Consider the following 25,381-nt stretch of genomic DNA (forward strand, 5'->3'; position numbering starts at 1 on the left):
TTCGGAGTTTGTGCGGACGTGCGAAAGGCCAACTGTTCCTGCAAACTTCGTCAGTTGAAGTGCTGTCCCTCGCAATGTGTTCGCGAGATGGCGGAGTGCCGCCTAGAAGGGCCACGTGACCTGTTGCGCCAATCAATGGGTTAGTTTCGTATTCCGTGTATGCTCCATTTGCTGATTGGCTCTCAATTTTTAGCAGATCATTGTAGGGGTGTGCGGACCGAATCGAATAGCGCTGCGATTCGAACGAGACATGCATCGCATCTGGTATACCAAATAGCGCAGTGTCATTCGCAGCTTCAACATGCTGCATGTTAACAGAAACGGTTCTCCTGGTTCTTTTGTCTTGCGCTGTGAAAGCTACGAATGATGCAGCGCTATTCGATTTGATACTAGCGTCTTGCACCGCCACCGCCGCCGCTGACGTGGTGTATCGGTGAGGCGGATTTAAAAATGACGTACTAACCTCAGATCAGAACGCAATTATGCACGTCACTTACGGCTCGAGTTTCAATGCAGCAATGGGCCTTTTCGGCAAATATTGGGCGCCATTTATCGGCAAGCAGGAGAAACGTTTTTGGTGGCCTGCCTTGCTTCCGCTTCTGCCCGCTCTAAGCTATGTTTGCTGTCTGAACGCGGGCGCTAGACGCGCTCAGCGTTTGTTGTTCCTCTACCCAACGCGATCGACGAGTACACTTTATTTTTTTTTAATTAATGTGTTTATTACGGACGACTACGTACGTTCGTAGATTTTTTTCCGAATGACTTAACAACTCGTACTCGCGCTCGGGAACAAGACAGAAACAAAAGTGTAGGCACATAGCCCGGATTTTGTTTCGGCGGGGGGGGGGGGGGGGGGGTCTTTCTTTTTTTGCGCACTGCAGATATGAAAACTGTAATGGAACACTACATTAACGTATTTATAGAGTGGAAACCGATGCTTACTAAAATATGAATCAATTTTTTGTAATCGATATTTATTGAAAACCTGGTAACAGCAGTGCAAGAGGACGTCGTCAATAATCTGGCTCTTGTGACAAAATAGGACACCGCGTAAAACCTTATGTCTCGGTATAAACCTAAGCTAATCAGTACTTTGTAGGGAAACCCTTTGCATCGATCACCGGTTGGCACCGACGGTGCATGGAATTCAGGAAATCGTCAATGTTGGCACAAGAGGTCGGTTGTTCAGCCGTTTTTTAGCCACCAGGGGTTGAAACCCGACCCCTGGTGGCTAAAAAGGCTGCATTATGGTGCACCATATCAAAACAAAATATAATTGGCTATTCACTAGACGTCGAGCAATACTTCTGTAAAAGAAACAAAATATCATATCTTTTTGTTCACTATTGTATATGGGGAATGAGATAAGATTGACAAGTGCAACTGTATTAACATTGTCAACGAAGAGGGGAGAGAGCATAGGCTTAGACTACGGGGGGCATCGAGCTCGTGCCCCCCCCCCCCTCCTGTTGACATCCTAGGGGAGGGGGGGCACAACCCTCCCTTTTTCCCCCGGGGTATGATCCTTACCGAGACGCTGTTTACGTGCCATATAACGAGCTTCCAGTAGTGGCATGTAAACAAAATAACGCACACAGTGACGGACATATGGCGATATACATACGCTCTAAATTGTACCTAAAAATAAACTACTGATAGTTGCCGGTGTAAAAAAAAAATTGCGCGGAAAAGCATCCCCTCCCCCGGGAAAGTGGAAAGTCTACGCCGCTGGGAGAGAGTGATTTTTGAATCTTAAAGTTTCAATTATTTATAAACGTAGTTTTTTCAGTATTTTAGATAAGAAAAGAAACAAATGCAGTTTATAAGGTACGGAAACACGAAATTACCAGTCGACATACCCGCCACGAAGCGGTGGAAAAGGCGGCGCATACTAGAAACGTGTAGTGGGATCAGGCACCAACGAACGGCGAGCGTAGAAAGGTCCCGGATGTACGCGCCGGCGCTACAGTCGAGGATCCGACCGGTTCCGAGCGTTCCGACGGCCTTCGGCGAGCAGCTTTGGCTTGCGGTTTGGCTCTTTGGCGGTATGGCAGCGCGAAGTGGCTCCCGTTCTGAACTGATCTTTACCTCGTGTTTGCTGTCGTTTGTGGCCAACGAAGTGTCATGCCGAATTAGTGTTTTATCGCGCAGCAAATGCATTGCGAGCCGCCCTGGCTTCCCGCTTCATACAGCCTATCCAGAATATGCTTTAGTGGCGCCCTCTCGAGCCGTAGACACGGAGTGCGGCAGCCTTTGAGCGCACGCTTAGCTCACTACCCCTGCTCAAGTTCCCGGCCACTCACGCAACCAAGGACGTCATGAAGGAGGTTATTTTTTTGCTTGTTTTTTGTACTTTTAATTTGCCTATAACTAGGGTTCCGCGTTTTCGGTTTCTCATTTTTTTTTCAAAATTCGGCGTACTTTTTTCGGGGTCTATTTTAAAATTCAATTTTCGTTTTTTTTTTTCGGCGTATATTTATGCCCACAAAATTTTATCGGCGCTTTTCAGGGAATATACAATAAACACCAACGGTCACCGGATCAGATGATTCTTGAAGCTCTGATATTTTTGATCATTCAAAAGAAATGGACACTTTATTTGGCATACGTGTGCAACTGTAAAAGAAACAAAAAGAAAACAGAAGTACAGACAAGTCAGATATAAAGCCTATTTCCAAAAAAAAATGGAACTTTACCGTCTGTACGTCAGGATTACCTGATCTTATTATAGTACACACACATGTACATTCCCAAGTTCTCCTCGTTGATCCGCACTCTTTCTTCTCTGTTAATATAACCCTGAGCTTCGAGAATGCCCTCACAACGCTAACACTGGACACTGGCAGGCTGAGGATATGAAGAGCTGCCTGAGCCAAAATTGGCCCATACACCAATTGTGACCATCAAAAGAGACACGGTGCGACGTATTGAAGCACAACATAACATGCAGAGCTTGAATCAAGTCAGTCTTCTTTACAACGAGTTAAAAAACACGCTTGTATATGGGGAGTCAGGGGGCACTTCAGACTTCATGTTCGGATCGATGATGCGGCACATTCAAACCAAAACGTCTTGATGGCATCCGTGTATCCCATAAATTCGGGCACATTTCGATAGACACTGTCGTTCCATCTTTTCGCCACAGCTCTGCGGTACGACTGGAAGGTCAAAGTGAGCTTTTCCGGTTAAAACTGAATTTTAGAAAATGAATGCGACGTATTTTTATCGGTTTAAATCGAAAATGCCGAGCCTAAAAACTGACCTTTTTCGGTTAAAACCGAATTTCCGAAAATGGATTCGGCGTACTTTTATCGGTTTTTATCGGTTTAAACCGAAAACGCCGAACCCTACCTATAACTTCTACAATAAAGCGAAATTCGAGAAAAGAAAAGTTTCATTGAGTTAGTACGTTCAGTACGCTAAGGTTCGGTGCAAATTGAAAACCAGTAAAAAAGTCCTTTCAGGGCCCCTTTAACACTCTCACTGCGAAGTGCGCTGCTGCGCACTTCGCAGAGCAGGGAGCCTGCTCTGCGAATACATCTTGATCGAACGACGTTTTGTGGATGTTTGGGTGTAGTTACCGAAAACCGGACTGAGCGCTTTCTCCGCTTCGTCGATTGCAGAACGGACTGCCGTTTGCCCCTTTAGCGTGATCGCGTAGCTGCCCAACATGTTTGCTCTATTTCGACCCGTGTCCATACAGTTCTAACAGTCTACTCAAGAAATAATTTAAAACAATCTACTTACCCTACGAAGAAAGGTTATCCATGTGGCGTCTATTTCTGTTCTATGTAAAAGTGAAGAGTATATTCAATCGACAAGAACGAGCATCAGCTGGCGACGAGCAACTACTTATGACACCGGCCAAACTACAGCCAGCTTGCACGAAAAAAACATTCCTCGGACACCATAATCGTCTTCAACACGGCGACGAGGAGACTGGAAACAAGCTGATCACCAAAATTAGGCCAGGAAAAGTTCACTTGGAAAAACTTTCAGCCTTTTCTACTTTGGTGAAGAAGGAAGAGCAGCGGAGCTGTAGCTTCTGTTCTCGGCGGTGGCTTTTCCAGGCGAGCGATCTGCTTTTCTTTCTGAAGGGAATATGAACTGGTCGACGCAGTGGAACTTTAGGCGATAGCGGCCTCGCGGCGGTTACGAAACCATTCGCGCTGCTGCGCACTTCGCCGCTCATTCCGTTCCCGAGTTTAGTAGGCCGTAGGGAGTTTTAGTAGACCGTGTTTCCCCCTCCTCTACGAAGAAACCGCCACTGCGCCTGCGCGCCGATGGCCTTGGCTGTAGAGTTCCGGGTAGCAGAGGGGCTTAGCGGAGGGGGAAACACGGTCTACTAAAACTCGTTCGTGTTTCCCCCTCCACTAAACCCCTCCGCTACCCGGAGCTCTACACCCAAGGCCATAGGCGCGCAGGCGCAGTGGCGGTTTCTTCGACGGCGGCAACCATTTTCGTGTCGACATTTCTTTGGAGGGGTTGTAAAAAAAGGGTGGGTAAGGGTCAGAGGAATAAGGGGAGAGGGAGGGGGGCGCTTATAGTTCCGCTTTTGTAGAGAAGGGAAGCTCGACGAAGTTTTCGCTTTTGTTATCTTTAAGCACGCTCAAACAATCTAAAAAAAGAGAGAACTGCCCTTGGTTTACCGTAATATCAGGACGTTCAATTTTGTTCACTAGCTCCCGCTTTGGGCTGTCTCTACCTATCGAGGAAGGCACCCACTCAAAACTGCCTAATGCTAGAACGACAAAACCACACACACACACATGCACATTTATATATTGAACATTTGATGAATTCTTAAAACAGTCGGTAGTGTAGCGCGCGACAACACACGCTCGGAGTTGGTAATAACGTAATCTCGCAAGGGTACGCCGGTGGCGCTGCCGATTTTAGCCGTCCCAGTGTTGCCTGATTTGCCCACGTTGGCGCTGATGATCAACCGATGGTGCCGCTCTCTGGATGGCGACTTCGTTGCTGCGCGTCGCGACGCGCTCCGAGTTTCGTTTCGCTTGGCAACTTGCGGCCTTTTTTACCTTTTCGGCGAGGATCCAACGATTGATCATTCCTCTACAGAGTTGTCTTGGGTGACTGAAGTGATGTGTGCCCATTTTACCTTGGTCCTTAGGGGAGATATCTGCAATGACTTTACCGTTTATTTTTGGGAATTTTATCATTCCTCAAAAAAGTTGCTTTCAGAAGACCACACAACCTAATTAGACGTTTCACCCGTAATGGTCTTAAATCACTTAAGCACTTTTCAGAATAAAAAAAAAGATGCACGAGGTTTATAAATGTTTATTAATTAATTTCTTTCGCAGTTCCACACATCAGACTGAGCCCTGTAAGAACTCTAAAAATACAGTACGCATGCATGCATACAAATGAGGACATGAACGAGGAAAATATTGATGGTTTAGAAGCCTGGCGATTTGACCGAACTAAATGGCTCTACCGTAACCACTTCATTAAAAGGGAAGAAAATGTTAAAAGCTTGCAATTACGAAGCCCGGTTCTTCGGCAGGAACTTCGGGGTTGCCTTGTAGCTGACTCTTCTTCGCCCAGCTCACGTGACAGAAGCTCTTTATTAGCTGTACGGTCTACACATATTTAAAAGAAAGCCTCTAGAAGGTACCATCTAGAAAGCTTGTGCGTAGCGTATGGCGCGTGTTTTCCTCGCTTTCTCAGGCGACGCACACGCCCGTGCCGGCCTGTGGAGCAGCACACGCTGGGCTGTTGCTTGGAACGCCTTCATGTGCGCTTTGCTCAGGGTGATGACATCGGACAATTTGGTTCCTGACGCTTTTGTTCCTCTTCTGCTCCCGAGCAAGCGCGTCTCCGGTCGCCACGAGCGCTGGGCATTGAGTGCTACGGCGGTAGTTTGTAAGCGGCTATTTGTGATTTTCTCGTGAGCGCGCGTGCTGGCGGCATCGGGTACTACAATGTTTCTATTCGTAGTTCTTGGCTTCCAATAAACGTTTTCTACCTACCTAGCTACAATGTCATCAGTCATCACCCTAAGTAAAGTGCACACGAAAAAAAGAATCCAGACAGATGATGCGCTACAGAAAGAGGTCCTGCAGTGGCTCCAGCAGCGGCCCAGTTCTTTCTACGCCAAAGGCATCAGGGGGCTGCCTAAACGATGCATGTGGTGCCTGGGCACTCACGCGGAATATTTTGTAAAGCTGACTTAGTTGGATGCGTGCCGAATTTTCCATTTCCTCTGTAGGAATAAAATATCTGCTTAATGAGAAGCCAGAATTTTTTTACGTGCTAGAGGTCTTCAGGTAAAGCTTTCTGAAACGCAAATTTTATGTCTACGGTTAGAAAGACTAATAATTATTGACACACAGAATCTCCGTACACAAAATGTTTATTTGTTTCGTAGTCATCACCAAAAGTAATTCTTACCATACAAAAAAAAATAATAAAGGGTAAGGTTCAACAAAGGACGCAGTTGAGCCAACAGATCAGTGCCAGCGCACAATAGGCTAATAGTACAGTGGCCCAATTTTTTAATGATATCAAGCGAGCGTCGACCACGGGACTGCCAGTGCATGCCGCCCTGCGCGACGGCCAGTGCCGCGGAAAAATGCGGCGTCACGGGAGAGATTAATTGCGTGCGCACAAAGCCCTTTCTGGTGGGAGCGTCGTCTGCTAGGCTATTCCGGTGACCGCTCACAGCCCCTGCTCCGTATCAGGGCGCTTGCAATGTCGAAGTGCATCGCCGATACGCCCCTGCTCTTGAAATGCATTCAAAATCCTACTGACGTTAGCCTGTAATCCCGACTGTTTCTATATCCCTTTGCGTTATGCCGCCCATCGACATTCTCACAACACGTTCCCGTGTTTTTATGGGCGCTCGAGGAGGCATAAAAATGTATGCGCGTGCCCGCTTGTCAAAGAAAACTGACTACCGGGCTACACAGTCTAGATGACGACAGCAACAACGCAGTTAATAATACAAAACACCAAGCCCAAGCGGAAACCCTGTCTATACTCCGTTTCACTTTGTGTTGTACCGCAGCCGACGCTACGAGTTATCTTGTCCAGTCCATCACTAAAAGTGAGTCACGTGGCCTTCCCGTTGAGTACAACTGCACGGGGAAGCACGATGTGACGTGGCGGGGTCAAAGCACTGGATTGGTTTTGATGCCTCGTATAGCATTGTCTGCGACAATGCATCGTTGCATTGTCGCGTCACCGTGTTTTTAATTTTTGTTAGCAAACATAAAATCAACGAAAAGAAAGCAAATTAAACTCGAGATGACACGCAGTTTTTGCCACGGCCACGCCTGAGCACTATCACGAAAGCAAGCGCTGTTCGTGTTCAGATCTTTGCTTAAAGGCGGTTAGCTATGCCGGCAGATAATGAACAGGGGCTGTGTGCGGTCCACGGAATAGCCTAGCAGACGACGGTCGCAACAGAAAGAGCTTTGTGCGCGCACGCTTTATCTCTCCCGTGACGCCGCATTTTTCCGCGGCACAGCGCTGGCCGTCCCGGCGGTCGACGCTTGCTTGATATTATTAAAAAATTCGGCCACTGTACATGCACCTCCCTTTTAAAGGGAAGATGGGGCACTTCTGTATTTGAGAACAAAAAAAACACTTGTATGGCGTTCGTTTGGCCTTTAGAATAACAGATATCACGATTATGTTTCATTGCGACGCGCCGGAGAGCCATAAGAGCAATTTCAAAATAGGGCTGAAGAACCGCCTCTCTCGCCCGCCTTGGGCAGCCAAAAGATCCGTCGATGACGTCCCGTACAGCGACTGTGTTTCGCGTTTTCTCACGTGTAACTATACTTCCGCATCAAATGGTTTGGATATGAGGGTTCACGGGGTAAAAATACATCAGAATTCACTTCTTACTCATTTTTTTTCAAGAACCTATATACCTTCCCTTTAATGATACAAACTCCCTTTTAGAGACAGTCAGATGAAACAACCCGGTTTCAGTGAAGATAATAAGCAAGCTGCATCTCCTATGCCTTGAGGAATGTCATAGCAGGCACGCACGGTCACACATTTAATGGAGCCAAAATCTATCAAAAATGATATCTGGCTTAATGGTTACATATCTCACGTGTGCACTAAATAAACACGAATCCAGTCCTCAGCGCGGTTACGGCGCTAACGCTTGCACTTCTAAGCACGCAGTGCTGTCTGGATCCGAGCGAGCCCAAGGCAAAACGATAACTTGCTAACAATGTAGCGCTGCGCATCGAAACTTACTACCCAACTCGCTGAAACACCACCACCACTCCGATCTACTCTGATCCCGCCACTCTGTGGATGTCCCCCGAACTATTAAGCAAGGAAAAAAACTTATAAATTGAATGAAATATTCAATTTATATGAATAAACTGCCGTGGATCCTTCAAAGCATGCAAAATAAGCCAAGAGCACAACAGTTTTCCATTGAAAATCCGCGAGAAACCCCTCTGTCAGTTTAGCCAGTCGCCCACCGGGAGGAAAAGTTCGCGGTGCTCCACATAGATGCCGCCACAGAAAGAAAAAGCTAGGGATAAAACCGAGGGAGGACGCAATCTGCTCGCTTATTCGGCTCTTATTTCCCCACTTGCCTATCTTACACCCTGGTTGTAGGTCACCTCGTAGTAGAAGTGTACCACGAAATTGAGAAGTTTCAAGATACCAAAATATTTCTTTCGGTATTTTGAAACTATCGCAGATTGAACCTTTCCTATGCGCAGTTTGTTTATCACTTATCTAGAGCGGTGTTCCGTGTTCGGGAGACTCCTGCCATTACGAAGCTTTCCCGCAAAGGACAGGACTGCTTTCGAAAGCTGAACATAATCTAATAAATTCTGAAATAAAATACTAAAAAATCGACTAAGCCGATTGTAAAAGGCACGGCTTGAGACAAATCACAACCACCAATGCACACGACTTACCACAGTATCGCAATTTACAATACCATAGCGATTTTTCTTGGAAACTTTTACCACAGGGTAGAGGCGAATGTGCAAGCACAGTCCCTCTCTCGAAGGTTGCTTCTTCCCAAGCACGCGGGTGTGCTGCGGCGAAGCGAGATTGTAATGTTTAGCGTCATGGGCGAACTTCCTCCGCACAGTTCGAAGCCCAACTGACAAGTTTTGTCAATGTTTTATGCAATGATCGAACCGGATAGTACGGTATTTGAAGCAATATTGAGCTCATTGAAAATCCGCGAGAAAGGGATCAGACAAGGTCCTGAACGAGTCATTGGTATTACAATCAAGAAAGAAATAGGATTTCTCACATTTTGAAAAATTATGTTAAATCAGCCTCAGCGGGCGTCTGTTTTCTGCTGTAGACGAGAAATTTAGCCAGTGAAGTACCGCCGCCAGCCTGGGATCTTCAATGGGCAACATACTGTGGTGATACGCGACCGCACGCCGGTGCTAAGCTCATCCAAATGGAAACGGGCAGGGGAGTGGATTGGACCCATGGTCTCCAGGTTCCACAGTGCAAGTTTACGGCCCACATGCTCCGAGCTGCATCACGTTTTTGGCGAAATGCAACACAGTGTACGGGGGTAACCACTTGACAAAGACCTTCGTCCGACAGTTGAGAACCAATTTAACGCAGCAAGCACATGGACAATCTTGAGGCAGAGCAGGTCGGCCGCAAAAAGTGACAAAGCCAAGGTACTATTGAACAAACTTTTAATTGCGAATCTGTACAGTAAAAGTGAAGAACGACAGTTCCGAGACTGCCGAATAATTTGCAATGTTTATATACCAGCACGAGACTTATGAAAAAGGTACCCCGAAAAAGGAACACTTTGAACAAAAGCGAGGTCAATGTAGGACGGGGACACATCTTGCGAGACTAACAATATTGAATACTCTGGGAAACTCTGATAATATATGCAACTTGATGTAGCGGGTTCATGCAGCACGGTTAAATAAGACTCAAGTGCACGCTAGGGTGAGGCATGGCAGTGGAAACTGGCACCATAGGTTTAGCTTTCCATTAAAAAAATGCTACCGACAGAAAAAATACCAAGAAGCACATTTTGACACGAACGAGTTTGGAAGTAGTGATCACTTTCACTGGGATCCAAGACAAAGGAAAAAAGCGCTTGCAGAGGCTACACAACTAAACAAAGACAAACCCAATACAAGAGATGAGCTCTTACTCTACACCTTCGAAGCATGCACTGCAATGATGGATTGCAGTGCATGCTACGAGAAATCCCAGCCAATACAGCAATGGATTTTCTCCGATAGCTCGTAGCAGCTGCTGTGGTCCACCTCAAGTTGGAAAGGATAAAAAAAACTGCACATTCTATGTCGAACAGACTAACTAAATGGGACTCTACGTCCAACAGTCGAAAAAGGTTTCTGTTGAAGAACTTCGACAGTTACGTTGTATTAAGAAGCTTGTAAAAAAATCTAGCGGGCAAAACATCGAGCAGTTCACACAGAGTGTAACCAGAAACTTTGGCAAAAAAAATTTAGGATCGAAACTCACTGCCATGATTGCGGAGGAGGTGAAATGGTATTTGTGTCGGCAGTGCAATTACCTTGGCAATTATTAACATCCACGACTGCGCACAAGTGTACACACCCGAGAACTCTGCAACTGCTAAAATCGCGAGTGAAGGGAAATGATTGACAAGATCCATATTCCCCTGACAAAGAAAATCTAGAGACTAACCCCAAACAACACGTTAGCCTTGCCTGCGATGTTTTTGATTAACATACATCATTGAACAACCAGTGCAACCACTAAACTGTCCAAACGCAGCAATTTCAACTGGGCAGTTTAAAAACCAAGCATAAATATGGTGCTCCGATGTAACACACAATAAATTCAAACAAAATTGTGAAAAAAAGGTAATTTTTTTTTTTGTTTGCGAGGTCAAACAAACAGACATTTCCGAAGACAACGATCAAAGTCAAAATATCCATAATCAAGTGCTCCAAAACACTCTGCCCGCATTCCAATAAACTGCAGGACAAAGTCGCGTCTGCCGTAGAACAGATTAACCCCCGTGTCGCCCACGTACAAAAAAAGCAACCTGCTTTTTTGGTGAAAAGCACTTCACAGGTACAGTTGGCAAACTAAGAATAATGGTTCACAAGGTACTTATGTTGTTCTTGGTACGACCTGCGCTTATAATTGCAACACACCGGAGTCGACTTGCCCAAAAAACTGGCCAAAAATTCTTAGCGAAACCAGAGCTTCAGAAACTGCTGCCAGGGCTGCAGAATGATGTCCTCCCGAAACCTATTGCAGTGATGTTGAAGTTACACCCTTTTTCTAAAGCGATTAGGGTTTAAAAACTGAAGGTTTTATCTCCAACACAGGAAAAAAGTTTGGAAAAACCATAGCAAACACCACGCAAGGTTTGCTGCAAGTAATGTGGTTCCCCTGTCCACAAAACTAAACGAACAAGCACTACACTACGAACAAGACAGCACTTTAATGTAACATGATGTAGGTTACATGAGTCATGAAACGACAGCAACAAAAGCACGCACACAAAGGGGTTAGAATATGAAGTTAACAAGTTACAGAAATGCTTTAGACAGGTTATGTGGGGACACGTTAAGCTATTTTTTTTTCTTTCTTTTAAGGATAAAACAACTGCAGTCACAAACAGGTGGGTCAAGAGAGAAGTACAGAGAAAGGCAAAAGGAATATAACCAATAAAATAAATGGCACTAAGGATCTAATGACTTTTTTCATTTTTTTCTTGCCTCTTTACATCACGCAGCAGCGGTTGGGCTCGTTGGGATCCTGCGAAGGCCGCAAAAAGCAAAAGTTAATGTGTGAAAAAAAAACTCACGTAGTCTATTTTTACGACAGACTGCCATGACTGGAGTTCGTCGGAATTCCTGGGATGGTGGCAGTATATAACCGGAAGCAAAGCGCCGGCAGAACATGGGCCAAAGTAACACCTACCGACAAGAAATGCATGCTCTCATGGATATTAGAGCAATCAAAAAGTTTAAAACATGTTGCTATGCACGATGTTCAACATCGCTGCACCAACACCAACACCATAGCCACTCGCAGCCCAAGAAATGCAGAATGGCTTATTCAAAGCTTTCGCAAAAGCGAAATCTTGAAGGAAAAAAAGAAGCATCTGCTTTAGGTAAGGTAGCTAACCCTCGTTTGAGGACGAGGGTCGGGTATGACAGGCCCTACAAAGTTCGTGAATTCCACGGCGTGCAACGAGCCTTTGCAACATTAATGCGTTTTCAAAACAAGGACAACAACCCTAACCGACCGATCTCTCCAAGTGTTCGGCACATGCGCGACGCCGTCAGAACTTTAGTTGGCGGGAGGCAGACGGCGGTGCAGGGGAGGGCTCGCGCCGTCTGGACGCTGCGCACGGGCAGAGTGCTGGAGAAGCTGTCGTCTGTGCTGACAAAGTTCACTCGATGCAGTGAAGTCATACTGTCCGGCCAGAACGGTCTATTACAGTAAAAGCTCGTTAATCCGAATTTTGAGGGGGCTGCTGAAATAGTCCGAACGATACAAACTTCCAATTGATGAAAGTCAACGAAGAGAAAAGAGCCCCGTCCCGCGTTGGGTAGACTAGAATGCTCTCAACCGCCAGAGGCGTGCAAGTCCGCTGCTGCGGAGACCGAAATGCCAGTTCAGACAGCACGAACCAAAATAATCAAGGCCTGCCAACAGCCTCCTTGGATTAAGTCCACGCAAATTTATCGCGCCCGGATAGCGCCCGCTCGGCAACTAGACCCCAGCAATAGCTCGCTGCGACGTCGAAATGCTGGCACACGGGCTTTGAACACTATAGGTGGTGTTGCTTTATTCCTCCAAAAACTGGGTGTATCAAACATTCTAAACTTGATGAACCCCTATTGGTCCTGGCATTAAAGGTGCGCTGAACCGCTTTCTACGGTAGTCTAAATGCCAACTCAATCTACAAGCAGTAAACGTACTTAATAAATTACATTTATGTGTAGCAGATTAAAAATAGTTAAAATAGGTATCAAAGGTCAATTATCTCAGAACTATCACACGCCGGAGGGCAGTCGGAAAAAAAAATAAGCTCCTGTCCGACGGCGGCCTCTGGTGTTGGTGATAGTTCCGGGGTAATCAACCTTTATACCGATCTGAGAGGAATCGCCACGCATGGAAATGATGTTTGGTTTCTTAGCACGCTTAGAGCCCATAGATTGAGGTAGTGGTCATAGACTATCGCGGAACATGATTTAGTGCCCCTGGAATGTGATGAAGCAGTAAACAAGCCTACAATGTAAACAATACATGTATAAGCGAGCGTTCACCTCATTGTCACGCGTCAATTAGTTGGTTGGTTCTGCCAAAACAAGTCTTAAAATGGAGAACAACTACCAGGCGCGCTTTCACGTGCTGTACCAACAAAGGGCATCTGTCACGTCCCTGCGGATAATTGATGATTAATTTCGATCACCGGGGGAAGCTTTCAAAATGGAACCACCCCGACCGGAATTCAAACTTGCTGGGGCACTCTGGGCAAACCCTCCTGGGTCCCCGGAACCCAGTTTAAATATATATATGCTCTTAGAAAAAGTTTCAAATTGTTTTAATTAATTTTTCTTTCCTGCATAGATTAAGAAGTCATGCCCCATTGAAGAAACCGAAGGAAAGAAGAGGTACTCACGTGCTCGTGGAAAAGGGGCTCACGCCCCGTCGAATATCCTCCCGCGCCGGACGACCTTTCCGAGAGGCGCGTGAACTGACGCCGCCGGTTTTCCCGAAAGGCCACCTGGGGGCGCAACGAAAGTGAGCGTTAACTCGTCAGCCGTAACATGCCGCAGAAGCGCTAGAGTTCCGGTTACACTGCTAATTCATGATAAAAAATAGACTTTGCAATTAATGCACTGCCTCGTCACGTGGGTCATACAAACATCGTCTGCAGACACGTTCGAAGCATGCATATGTGTTAAAGGTGCTTCGAATGTGCTCGAGGCCTGCCTGCAGGTAATTTTCAAAATGTGTGCAGCGGAGTGTGTCATTCGTATCGTGCGCGAGCAACGGGACTGCGGCCGAGAGCTTCAATGCGGCCGAGAGCTTAAATGCGGCCGAGAGCTTCAATGCGGCCGAGAGCTTCAATGTGGCCGAGAGCTTCAATGTGGCCGAGAGCTTCAATGTGGCCGAGAGCTTCAACATGACAACATAAGAAATTCGAGGGTCATTTCCATAGGATTACCGCAGCAAAGAAGCCGCTTCGCAAGGTCACCGCCGCAAGTGTACGACCGTGAGTACACCTACGAAAGCTCATCCCCTAAATGCAGAATCGCGTGCACAGGTGCCGACATCGAGGTTTTTTATTACTTTAGCAGTTTTATTTGCAGCATTTCACTTTGGTGGAACATAAACTAGGTTTGTACTGCAAGTGCTGGGAAGTATTCAATACAGGGTGTCTAGCAAATTATTTTGAAATCCCTTGACTTTTTCAGGTTTTCCCAGACAAATTTAGGTGAAATTCCCTGACCACTGTAGAGGCGATTAAATATATAGGACCATTACAACACAAGGTATTGAGCATTGAGCAGTGTGAAGATCATTTTGCATGGGCTTAATCCAACCTTCATCTTAAAAAATATCTGGGTTCGTCCTGTCTGGAATAAATGAGCCCTTTCTTGCTGCGGACATAGTCAGTGAAGAGCCCACTTCCAGAAACACGATGAAAACACGACGCTCAACCACACACGCCTTGTTACTAACAGAATGGCAGCACGGCCGCCAAATGGACACTTTTGGATACCTCCGGCTTGTATTATATTGGGGTCTGCGGCTTTCCCATTTGTTACTAAATCAAGTAGCTCTAACTAGATTTAGCCTAGTGTCGTGCCCTCCATATAATCCAACCCAATCCAAGGCTTCGACTGGGTTTGCCGGCTGTTCCCTTTGCATCGGGTAGCACACTCTACATCGGGTGAGCAGTGACCGTGCTCCGCTCTAAGCAGAATTTATTGCCCATTTTTCTGCACCCAAGTCTTCAAGTCTGCTCAGGGCACTCAATGGCGTTTGCGGCTCGTTTTCCCTGACTGGGCTCGATATTTTACAGCATTCCTAACAATTCCCCGAGTTGTCCTGGTAATTAAAATTTCCCTGACAATTCCCAATTTTCCCAGTCGCTAGACTACGTGTGAATAGAACTTTACTGTGCAGTACCTGAAATTGTACAGGGAGATTTTTTATTTATTTTGGGAACAAATTTTTATTAAAACTAAAGTGGCACGACTCTCTTCAATAATGCTACATGCACCATACATCATAGCATGTATGATGTATGATGCAACGACACGATGGTTAGGATTTATGAATGTGTACATTGAATCCATCGGATGGACGAATGGACAGATACGTCTGAACCAAAGAATCTGGCAGCAGCTTGCGCCACCTGGTATATAAAATAGCCAAGGTTGTCGACAGAGTTCACTTTCTGCTAAATCTAGCGCCACCGTGATTTTTTGCAGAGCGTAGCGTAGTTTGTCAGTTTCACGCTTTTGGTGCCGCTAGGCGCAGGAAATTTGAATGTATCAAAATGGCACAATTGGTGCAGCTGTCCCGCCCCTGCAAATAGAGCCCAGGGACAACAAGAAAAGTTTTAAAGCACTATATGGAGATAGACAAAATCACAGTAAAATGTCAGCCCCTCAGAACAGCAACCAGACACGGCAATAGAAATGTCGGGAAGAGCTCATTGTAAAAGCCACTCCTGAACTACATGCCGACTGAAGAAAGACAAGCATGAACACGTGCAAATGGTTATCCTGGGTGTCGAATCAAAGATAAATCAAGCAGTGTTCACCAAAAAGGACACAATACCACAATTCAAAGGGAAAAACAAAGCTTGTACCCTCTAAATTCACACATCGATGACATCTTACATGCAAGTGTCTTATGAATAACTATTTTCCCTTCTGCTACCGTGAAACCCTTTATTTTCGCGGCCCCGATTTTTCGACAATTGGACTGCGGGGTCATATTCGCGACCATTAAATTTCGCGATTTCTTAATGCTGGAATTTACCTATAGAAACCACTAAACTAAAACCACTAAAACCAATTTTACAATTCGCGTATTTCGAAAATTAGGGGCTCTCAAACATTAATGGTTTAACAGTATATGAATAACAAGGCTAAAAGCTGCTTAACAGGTTTTCACACAAAATCAACGTGCGGGCAATACATAGGCTCTTCTAAAGAAAGCTCTAGATGATTTAGTTTTAACTTTACTGGCACTTTTTCGAACAGATGGAGGAGGCCTATTAAAGGTGGTAACTGAACGAGCAACTTTACAAGTAAATTACACCTATAGTGCAGCCCAGCTACAATGGCAAAACACTAAACCGAAGGCGCTCACCTCCTCCCCATCAGCGCTGAGCAAGGCAGTGCGCATCTGTTCAACGTGGGGCCACTGCTGGTTGCGCATGACCAGGTCCGACGGAGGGCTGTGTGCTGCACCGGCGTCGGAGCTCCATACCTGCACAGCATCCCAGCTTCGGATGAGTCGTGGTCATCTCACCGCAAAGGAGGTATACTAAAGCAAGAATGTGGGCAAGCTGGTTGAAAGAGAAGCTAAAAACAGTTCTTTAAGAGAAAAAAAAAGCAAAAAACTGAATGTTTTAATGTAGGCATTTTAAAGATTATGTCTAAGTTTTCTTTCGATCTTATTACTAGGAGTGTCAAAATCTCTAATTAAAATTTCGACGTAGCCCTGCCCGTCGTTGCATGCGGAGAGCAGGAGAGCGTGAAGGCGGATAGAAAAAAATTCAGGAATCCCGCGTTGATCCACAGTAGAGTCGCAGCGACAGCCACGACACGACATGGCGAAGTTGTCGGGCACTGGCGTCGCGTTCAAACACCGTGGGGTGCGTGAACAAAAGCGAACAAAACGAAATAGGCATCCGAATATTTTGTTTTGAAAAACGCTCGTATCATTTTTGTTCCGGATAGCGTAAAAGCGCTTTCCCCTGCACGAGCTCTTGGCATTGACAGTGCTACAACCGCCTTCTGTTATCGGCTATTTTATTTTCTTTTCCAGAGAGCGCGTGCGGTGGTGCTACAAAAGCCTCCGGTATAGAGCGGGTTGTTGATGCTGTGGCATCAACAACTCCGCACGAAGCGAACCCGGGTTTGATGCCCGTGGGCGGCGAGCAATCTTTTTAAAGATTTTGCAACACTGGTGACGGACGTCCTACATTGCCAACAACAACGGACGTTATGTCAAGTGGTGGCAAGAGCCCAGAACAGTTATCGCTGCGAGACTAACCAAAGGGACGTCGTCGGTCAAATGACTCTGCTCGGCACTGTGCAGGAGGACGACTATAACGTCGCAATGTCTTCGACGGATAACAGCTGGCGGCAAGGCTCGCCGCATGCCCTACGGCAATCGCTGCGCACACATCTCAAAATATATGGGGTTTACGTTTACTTCAGTCCAAAAGCGCGATGACTGAATTCATGGGACAAAAAGCTATAGTAGAAGACCGTTCCAAGCATTTTTTTTTTTTAAGGCGGTTCACCTTTTTTGAGAAGGGCATAATAAATCCTGGTGCGAGGGAAAGGACGGACAAAGAACAAACTAAACTCCCAAGTTTTTTTGTTTGTCCTTCGTCCGGTGTTCGGTCTTCCTTGGCCAGTCTTCCCCTCGCTCGGATTTACGGTGTCTGCCTAGTCTGTTTACGAGGACGAAAATAAAATGTTATGGTAGGGTTTCTATTGAGACTTCAATTTCCACTACCAGCACTATGGGCTTATGATATAAGGCAAAGTAGCGATTTGCTATAGGAATAGCTACAAGTACCAAACAGATTTTACTTTCCTCAACCCAGGCCAATGTAAAGCAGGCACACGCATAAAGAATTGGTCAAGCTCAAAGCCAGTAGCGGTTTTGGCAGAATAATTTCTAACCGATTATCGGATAGTTTCTTCGAGCCTTTTACTAGTGATGGACCGAATCTGCTCAACTTCAGATTCGGCAAAGTTCGGCAAAGATTCGGCAAAACTTCGGAAAATGTCTGCGCACGCGCGAGAACGCGACGGAGCCTTGAATTGCAAATGGACGCTGTGCAGTCGTGCGGTTACCATCGTGCAGTGTAGTACAACCAGCGGTTACGCCGCGGTGTGGGGTAGGCAACACGGTAACTGTGCGTTTGTGACCGAGTGTGGTCCTCTTCAATATTTTCTGCCTCAAGAATAGAAGATCGACCAGTAATTTACGCAGTCCACTGCGCAAGTGACGAATGATGCCATGCATTCTGAAACATAGACATTGTCCGTCAATTACTTTAAACACTCCTCTCAATTATAACAATTCTTTTTTCGGCTAAGGATTAGTGTGTTGCAAAACAAAACATTGCTTCTTCAATTAGTGTTATTTTGCAATTTTCAGGTATCCGCATAAAACTAAACACAGAACTATAGTGCTCGATGTTGCACATCTGACATTCACTCTCCCTATCTTCCGAAACGTTCGTGTATTCCTAAACACCAGAAACACGTATTTTAAAGGTTAAAAACGAGACGTTGTGAATATGGGACGCACACTTTCATGCAAAGCTGACTTCAAGTGACTCAGCAACCGTTGCATTCGTTTTCCCGCACAAAACGGTGGCTCCCAGAGAAAGCAAGAACTCAGCGTTATTGCCTTCATTTTAGCAATGTACACACACATGCCGGCTTGCGCTGATGATACCTTAAAACCGAAACTCGTAGCGTGATTCGTGACTGCGCCACGCTCGCTTCTACCCAACGTCCCTGTCACGCCACTCCTCCAATGAGTCACTAAAATATCCAGTAAACACACAAATACAACATATAATGCATATAAGCCCAGTTATTACTAAATAAGATGATATTCTACAAGATAATTGTATCGGTGTCGTTTTTAAGCTAAGAAAGAAAACTTTTTTGCCAAGAAAAACTAAATATCAACGCTAAGCCTAGTAACAATGTATCGAATCGGAAGTTCGGCACCGAACTTTCGATTCTTCAAAAGTTTGGCCCATCACTACCTTTTACTACCGTTTTACCATGCTTAAACGAAAATTCAGCTGAACTCGTGAAGGTTATTAAAATTAAACCCAAAGAGACGCCCAGCAGTCCTCAGCGAGCGAATTTATAAATCAGCTTGATGGACACAAATATTCTTCGTTTATTCTCAATCTTCCACAAAAAAAAAATAAATAAATAAATAAATAAACACGATTATTGAAAGCAAATTGTCAGGACTAATGCCTGCGCTTCCCAGCGAACATCCGCGTACGGCGGAAAACCAATGCCCGCGAGATTCGCGGGTACTGCTTTTCCGCAGCACCCGGGTGCTTGGCAAGGAGTGCTCTCAACGGGGCCAGGCCCACTCCCGATGAACGAATGGCACGAATTAAGCGAAAACTCCACTTGAATTAAGCAGCTTAAAAATGCATCGAAAACATGGCGGGAAAAGCAAAATATTTAAATGTGTCCGAAATAAATTGAGTACGAAAATTTCTAGCTTGAATTATCGCGAGACCACTGTATGCACCGTTTCACTGCGAGTCCTACCACAGCCGACGCGACGATTCGACGAAGACAATCGAAAAGAGCCAAAAACGCGCCGTTACACCACTCGTCTTCGTGGATACGCCATCACCAACTTAACCAATCGCAAACATAAAAAAAAAAGGTGGGACCTCGTCGCATCCACTGCACGCGATTCGTGTAGCCGACGATGGCAGATGCGCAAAGGCAACAAGTGCAGGGACGACGCGCTTCGGGCGCTGCTCAACCGCTCACTGTAGGACGGTAGCACAGCCTGTGGTCGGACTTAAAGAGAAACGGAGTACATCTTCGAAAAATGTCGCCCATAAAAAATCAAGCCAGGGGGTATTTACGCCAGTCCCTGCACTGTTAGAAAAACTCCTGTCAAAATATGGGACACATACATGCTAACCTTGTTGCCACAACATGTACTGTATTACCGGACTACAGAACATGTTCCATACTTCTTTCGTACGGGACATGTTGTTGCTGTATGGGCAGCCACAACAAGTTCCATACACCATCATCACGGAACAAGTACTGTATGCTACAGGAAATGTACCATCGTGGCACACAGCAGCACATGTTCAGTTGCAAGCCATGCCAGAACATGTACCATTTTTACGAAGTACATTACATGTTCCAATGCGTCCAAAACGACACAGGTTACATTTCTTGTACGTACGGAAAAAGTTCAGTCTTGTTTGTGATAGTACTCGCCCCATTTTATGTTACTGCCGCTATTCATGAGTACATCCAGGCTTTGTATGTCACATGCCAAGCTCCTCCTTGAAAAAGTTGATATGTGACATGCAAAACAGGGATGTCCTGGCAGTTTGCAGGCGCAACTTGATGCACGCCTTTGCAACATAAAATTACCTGCAATGCGCAAATGTTCCCCAAACTTGTATGTATGAAAAATTTGAACTGTCGTATCTAATGCGAGCACTATCCTGAAAACAGAACAATGAATCTGCGACATATATACTCAATAGAACAGCCAGGAATGCGATGAGAAAGTGTTCACATGCTACGTCAAGTTTAGAGAGCATTGTACATGTAGTGACGGGGATAAAGGCAGATAAACATTTGTAAAAAATCGTTATCAAACTAAGTTCACGCTTGATCCTTTTGGTTCCAACCCATAGCAACGGACCCATTGCAAAGAAGACTGAACAGTTTGCTGCTTCAAAAATATTTACATTTATTTTTCTTTTAAATGACTAGAGCAGATACACAATAAAAAAAAAACACAGTTCATGCCGCAAATATTTTGGGGGGCAGCTCATCCATAAAAAAAAAAATATCAAAGTGAGCAGTTTCCTAAAAAAATCTGACCAGAAATTATGCTGACATGCTACATCTCGAAAAGAACCATCTTGGCCTATACAACAAATTGCAATATTAACAATAGAAAAGAAAGATTAATCTAAACAAGCACCGACGTTTGTTTCCACTTCTTTTGGAACTTCGAGAACTCTTCGAGGGCTCCCTGCGCCTTCAGATGCACCAGAGCAACTTTTCTTGACGACTGCCGGGACCCTTCCTGCGGATTCATTGCCACAAGTCGCCTGAAAGAAAAGATAACATAAATAATGGGTGGGATTTCTTAGAGGAGGATGTATAACAGAAGCTAAGGAGTTCCTGGCTCCTTCTTTAACTTCTCTATCGGTTAGTAATCCAATCTGGACGAATTCTAAACCTCGTCTATAGTATACTTTCAAGCCGAGACACGCCCTTAATTTGGACAGTCCGTGCACACACCATGAGCCTCCAAGTCTGATCCTTGCATCAAGACGAATTGTGATTGTACACAAAAAAAAAAAAAAAAAAAACGATTCAGCTTACTGGCATCAGTTCTCAGTAATAACTGGACACATTTCGGATCTTGTGTCAGCACACAACGCTAAAACATTCTACAACCCGAGACGGAGGCTACAAAGAAGGACGAACACATCCGTCTCAATTGAAACGTATGTCTTCCAAGCCTCCATCTCGGTTTGTAGAATGTCATATTAACCAGCTCGCCTGTCTAGTAAAGTTGTACCCAACGATACTTCGGTTAAAAAAAGGAATTCACAGTACCAGTAAATGCAATATTACAAAAAAACTTGCCTGAAGTGCTTAAGCAGAATATTCTGGTTATTCGCAATTCACGAGCAAGCTCGTGAATTGCGAGGTTGGTTAGGTCATGATGGGGCGAAAATATTTGTTTGAGGGGCTCTACAGTAATTTTTAAAGGCAGAGCGAAGCTCTGCCACTATGGCCAGGATTCGGGTCGTCCAATCAAAGAACATCAACGCGCGTCGTGCGTACAGCCACTTCCGGTTGAGCTGCACGACGTCGTGCATGTAGCATTACTCTACATAAAAAGGGTGTCCTCAGGCCATAAGCGGGAGTTCACTCTGAGCATGCGCAGCGTTCAGAGAGCTCCGATGTGGCGTCCAGTGAATACCACCTATTACAATAAAGGTTTCAACTCGACCGGGGTAATTTCGAAGTAAATTCGTTTATCAGAAGCTCAAGTTATTTAGGAAATATCAGTCCTGAAAAAATGGCATTTAGTACGCAAAACGCCCGGAGCATCCGCAGCACGCACACGAGTATTAACACGACGATGATTGATTACTCGCTCAGCGCGGATAAGTTTACTGGGCGACTCAAAATATCGCACGATAATGCGTTACTATTCCTAAGATGCAAAAGCCTGCACTATTTCTCTGCATCAAGCAGGTGCCACCCTTATTTCGCCGCATATTTAGCAAGCTGCCAAGATCGCTCACAAGGTCGAGTAGCAGAGGAACGCAGTGCTTTATTATGCTTTCAGACGCATTTAAAAAAAGAAAGTTAAAAACAAGCTCCGTTTCTCAAACGCTGTATTGAGAATATATTACGCTTTGGACCTTACGAAAATACTTCGTTCCTTAAAACATAACTGACCAATGTTCACGCCTTCTAATCCAATCTTCCCTCATCCTCCAATTGCCCCATCCCCCTCCCCGATCAAGCGCTAAACTTTGAACCATGTGAGGTTGAACTTGGCGGCGAAACAAGTTTAATTCGACGCGCTGAAGCACGCATGTTGACAGCGGCTTGGCATAATAATGCGGGAGTACTGCGAAAACTGTACCCTCCTAGTGCCCAACTACTAAGTAGGAATAATGAATGCTTGGAGTTGGGCTAGTTGGTTTGACATTGATGGTATGCTGCGCTGCGTAGTTACGCGGAAAAAAACTGGAGAAATGAAGTTAACGCGGAAGGACAGACAAAAACATGCATGGATCGGCGCAGGCTAACAACTGTTTAATTTCTTTCTCTTTTTTCTCCCCCGACCCGTATTTCCAAAATTGCGGCTAAGAAAACGAATGGTTGATGTCTGGAATTTGTTGGCTTCTGAACTTGATGGTGTTTGCTGTAGCTGTCTCTTTGATATACGAACTGGATGGTGTGTTTTTTGTAGCGTTTACATGGGGCCTGATGTTTGCTCCGACAAGTTTGGTATCTTATTGAGTAGACCTATTTCTTCTTGTCGCAAAGCTAGTGATGGCTCACTGACGCACGCTCCGTGTCTACCCGAGGCCATGTGAAAAGCCTCGATTATTTCACGCTTTGTTCTGTCCTTTGATCTGGCCAAGATGGAAGTAGTGTCAAGGAGAGCTTTGCAGTTGCATTTTGAACAATGCGCTGCAAGGTTGCCAGGTGCTTGCAGTTGTCCGCATGCATGGTTGTGCTCCCTTAGTCTCTCGTTAAGGCATCTCCCAGTCTGCCCGACGTAGGATCTTCCACACGACAGTGGTATTTTGTATACCACACCTTCGACACATTCAACGAATTTGCTCCTGTGTTTCACTTGACACAGTGCCTTGCTGTTAGTCTCGTCCACTTCATTGTTGACCTTCCTGCATAATCCTTTGAGCCTGAAAGGGGCAGATAGTGACACTCTGACTTCGTACCTTGCGGCGATGTTTTTTATTCTGTGTGAAAAATTGTGTATATATGGCAGTACCACCTGTACATGGCAAAAGGAAATAGAGAACTACAGGGGTTTTTCCAGAAAAATGGAGTCAGCAAGTGCTTTAGATATGTAGACGATTTTTTGGTGTGTTTTCCAATTCACAAACTAACAGACAAGGTACGTTCAAAGATCATGGAGAAGTTTCGAGAAGCGCACAGAGGACTGGATTTTACTTTTGAGTTACCTGAGAAAAGCAGCCTTCAGTTCTTGGACATCCACATGACTTTTGATTACAGACACACATGCTGGATGTACAAAACTAGAAGAAAAAAACGAATTCTGCCGTATGACTCTGGACACACAAAGTTAGTAAAGAGGAGTGTTGCCTCAGGATGCATGTGGCGAGCATTTCAAAAATCGTGTCACCACAAAGTCTCAGAAAGTTTACAGAGGCAGACAAGCAGACTACACGCAAGCGATTATCCTGAACCCATACTGGTAGCTGTAGCAGAAAAATGTATTTCCACACTCACAGGAAAGTGCAAAACCAAGGAGATCTTGGACAAAAGACCAATGGTAATACTGCCATATATACACAATTTTTCACACAAGATAAAAAACATCGCCGCAAGATACGAAGTCAGAGTGTCACTATCTGCCCCTTTCAGGCTCAAAGGATTATGCAGGAGGGTCAACAATGAAGTGGACGAGACTAACAGCAAGGCACTGTGTCAAGTGAAACACAGGAGCAAATTTGTTGAATGTGTCGAATGTGTGGTATACAAAATACCACTGTCGTGTGGAAGATCCTACGTCGGGCAGACTGGGAGATGCCTTAACGAGAGACTAAGGGAGCACAACCATGCATGCGGACAACTGCAAGCACCTGGCAACCTTGCAGCGCATTGTTCAAAATGCAACTGCAAAGCTCTCCTTGACACTACTTCCATCTTGGCCAGATCAAAGGACAGAACAAAGCGTGAAATAATCGAGGCTTTTCACATGGCCTCGGGTAGACACGGAGCGTGCGTCAGTGAGCTACCACTAGCTTTGCGACAAGAAGAAATAGATCTACTCAATAAGATACCAAACTTGTCGGAGCAAACATCAGGCCCCAGGTAAACGCTACAAAAAACACACCATCCAATTCGTATATCAAAGAGGCAGTTACAGCAAACACCATCAAGTTCAGAAGCCAACAAATTCAAGACATCAACCATTCGTTTTCTTAGCCGCAATTTTGGAAATACGGGTCGGGGGAGAAAAAAGAGAAAGAAATTAAACAGTTGTTAGTCTGCGCCAATTCATGCATGTTTTTGTCTGTCCTTCTGCATTAACTTCATTTCTCCAGTTTTCTTCCGCGTAACTACGCAGCGCAGCATACCATCAATACTAAGTAGGGTCGGGCAGTATGCCGCCCCGAATCAGGAACTATAAAAGGCCTAGCTTTATGCAGCTGGGAAGACGAGACGCTACACGCTGGGCATCCCGAACTTGGAATACACGACACCCTTAGAGATAGTAAAATAACACTGCGTTAGGAACAACTTAACGTATACGTACCTTGGAAAACAAAGCCGTCTACGCACCGCTGAACGCCTCGACGCGATAACAACGTCGAACTCGCCTTCCGAACGGGCAGCAGCACTCCGCAGCTCGCGGGCCCACACCGGCCGGCAGCGGCTTGCGCATGCGCGGGTGAGAGATGTCTTCCTGCGCGTGGCGTAACACGGCTCACGGGCTCTGTACTTCCGCGGTCTGATAGAGTTCCATAAAAATTGCTGGATATCCGGCACTTTTGGGCGCGTTCAATCCGCTTATACCAGTTGAACCGACTATAAACTGTAGTCTTGTAAGGCTTTTTTTATTTATACGGATAAGCTCATACTTATTGCCTAAATAGCACATTTCAATGCATAGGGTACAG

The 25,381-nt window shown here is 45.5% G+C and overlaps 1 protein-coding gene across 1 annotated transcript in view; it reads right to left on the reverse strand.

The window, feature by feature from the left end:
- Positions 1-10,318: 10,318 nt before the first annotated feature.
- The window catches only part of LOC115311212 (lamin Dm0-like), a 29,200-nt gene continuing 14,137 nt past the window's right edge, over positions 10,319-25,381 (reverse strand). The window contains exons 8-10 of the mRNA XM_040222918.1: positions 16,342-16,461; positions 13,631-13,735; positions 10,319-11,754 (exon numbers count right to left, since the gene is read on the reverse strand). Coding sequence (XP_040078852.1) covers positions 11,719-11,754; positions 13,631-13,735; positions 16,342-16,461 — 261 coding nt within the window. The 3' untranslated portion in view covers positions 10,319-11,718. The remainder of the gene's footprint in view (positions 11,755-13,630; positions 13,736-16,341; positions 16,462-25,381) is intronic.

The sequence above is a fragment of the Ixodes scapularis genome, unplaced genomic scaffold (assembly GCF_016920785.2).
Source record: "Ixodes scapularis isolate PalLabHiFi unplaced genomic scaffold, ASM1692078v2 ptg001639l_1__unscaffolded, whole genome shotgun sequence".
NCBI classification, from domain to species: domain Eukaryota; kingdom Metazoa; phylum Arthropoda; class Arachnida; order Ixodida; family Ixodidae; genus Ixodes; species Ixodes scapularis.